The 2,582-nt window shown below is 29.1% G+C and overlaps 1 protein-coding gene across 1 annotated transcript; it reads right to left on the bottom strand.

The window, feature by feature from the left end:
• Window positions 1-179: 179 nt before the first annotated feature.
• Window positions 180-2,240, bottom strand: LOC126909756 (F-box only protein 11-like; the record flags this gene model as incomplete). The annotated part of the gene is made up of 2 exons (XM_050692187.1): window positions 180-1,248; window positions 1,818-2,240. Coding segments are annotated over 2 exons (1,457 nt in total), but the record flags the coding sequence as incomplete, so codon positions are not given.
• Window positions 2,241-2,582: the final 342 nt, after the last annotated feature.

Genomic DNA, 2,582 nt, shown 5'->3' on the forward strand with positions numbered 1-2,582 from the left:
GTACAAGTAAAAATTATTAAATTTTTTCATTTGCTAAAATGGAAAATAAAAATTTAATTTTGTTCTCTTGTAAAATAAGAACCCTCATTATGGTTTACTGACTGGTCAGTACAAATTATTATTAATTTAAATGAAAATTATCAATGCATATAATTTCATGCTCTAATTATCACCCACATTTTTTGATTTAATAAATTAAAGTTATAACTAAATTTTATGAAGTTATATCCTTTATGACAATATTTAATTGTATAATACATAAAATATAATATTTATATAAAAAATTGAATATTTTTTTTACCAATCCATTGTCAAAAGTGAAAATCCCCACATCTCTTCCGTGATGTATGTGATTACGACGCATGACAGGGTTGGCATGGTTTTTAACCCAAACTCCAGCCAAAGCATTTCGACAAATTTCATTATCTTCAAATGTTCCTTGAGCGTGGTCTGTTACATATATACCAACATTTTCACAGTCACTTACATCACAATGATGAATTCTAGGATTTGCCCCAGCTCCACTAACACACACAGCAGCTCCAACAACTGATGAGCTACGTATAATACAATGATCAATAGTAGGCGAACAATTTTCACCAACTTCTAAACAAAAATGTTTATGATGTGGAACAGTAGATGTAACATTTGGAGTAAATTTTAGTGTGACATGTCCCAGATAAGCACTTTTAGCCCCTTCGACAAACATTACTGTTGATTCTGTTTCACGTTCTAGGATGACTGCATCTGCTACAACACCAGGAGCAGCTCCAATAAGTGCTACATCTGAATCAATTACTAGAAATTCACCTCGGTAAGTACCAGGGTGTAAGAAAAGTTTTGCACCTCCATTTAAATGTTCATCTGCATAATCTAGAGCAGCTTGAATAGTGTCAAAATGTGGCATTCGTCTCACTGGATCTTTAGCTGTACCATTATAATGAGGTCTTACATGCAAGCACCGTTTTTTTAGGTGTCTAAAACTTTCTTTCCAAGGATTGTGATGTTCACTTTCTTCAAAAGGAATAAAGTCAAAACGACAACTTTCAGTATTGAACAATGGAGTATCATACTCGAATACACTTTGATATAATCGTTTCCATAAATTATTATCATTTGCTATAGCTTGAAATCTTTTGCAAACTTGAGCTATTCTACAAAGATCTTGTTCATATAAATAACTGAAAATTGTCAACATGACTTCATCAGGCAATTCACATTGTAAGTAATGAGCAGCTGAATTTGAATCTGGAAATTAAACAATAATTTAATAGTTAATTTGAATTCAGTTACATAGAGTACAAAATGATCAAATACTAATCCTTAAAATCCTAGTGTACTCATTTGGATACACAACAGTAGTTCATTTAAAGACAATTGTCTGATTAAGTGTTTAAAATTATTTTTTATTTTAACATTGTGCTAATAAATCTGTACTATTGCGGTTAAGTGTTAATAAAAAATATTTAATAATAGTAAATATTTTACTTGATTGAAAATTGGACTAGTATTTAAAAAAAAATACAAAATTTCTAGAGCCATAAAAATACATGTTCATTATTTCATTTTAATGCTCTCCAGGATACATTATGTTTACACAGTTAACAGATTTAACCACAATAGTTAAAATTAAATAAATTGTTCAATACAAAATGTATTTTAAAAAATTATAAAAAAAGAATATAGTGGTTTAAGCATTATTTATCAACAATAAAATGTTAACTAATACTTAAATAATTATTTATTATGTTAATACATACTATCAGCACTAGTAATTGTACAGGAAGTATTTCTTCTGAGTCGTTTACNATACATACTATCAGCACTAGTTATTGTACAGGAAGTATTTCTTCTGAGTCGTTTACGTGCTGGTTGTGATAAAGGAGGTGTAGCAGCAGATTGCAATACTGATGCAGTAGCTGAAGCTGTTGGTGATGTAGGCCGAGTAGCAGTTGGATGAACAGGAGCTGTTGCGCTACATCCAGCAGTACTAGCATCATGTAAATGAAGAGGAGATTTTCGACCCCTTAAATCATAGGGTGGTACATGCTGAAAACTAGAACTCGTACTAGCCCCCCCTGGTGTAGCATAACTACCACTTGCAGCTACGAGTGGTTCACAAGTAACTCCTGCATCAACAACACCACCTAAAATTAAAATGTATAATTGAATTAAATGTAACTTTAATATTTTATTTAATTCATAGCATTTTAATACTAAAACAATAAAATTAACAATCACTACATTAGGTTATTAATATTTTTACCAAATGATAAATTATAATACATTATCAAATCTTAAGTAGTATACACAGTAACTTCACACAAAGATTTTCTGTTATAAAAATTAANATAACTTCAGACGAAGATTTTCTGTTATAAAAATTAAAATATAGTTTTTCTTGATAGTTCAAATAAAAAATTCCAACATCAGAATTAAAATAATCCAAAATTATCAAGTTATCAGTAATAATTCATATTCTAGTAGAAATTACCATGGTTAAATATTTAAGAAAAAATTATAAAAATAAATAAGGTATTTTAAAAGCATAAAAAAATTTTTAAGTTTTCATTAGAGAAATT

This window comes from Daktulosphaira vitifoliae, unplaced genomic scaffold, assembly GCF_025091365.1.
Source record: "Daktulosphaira vitifoliae isolate Bord-2020 unplaced genomic scaffold, ASM2509136v1 Scaffold_1164, whole genome shotgun sequence".
NCBI classification, from domain to species: Eukaryota; Metazoa; Arthropoda; class Insecta; order Hemiptera; family Phylloxeridae; genus Daktulosphaira; species Daktulosphaira vitifoliae.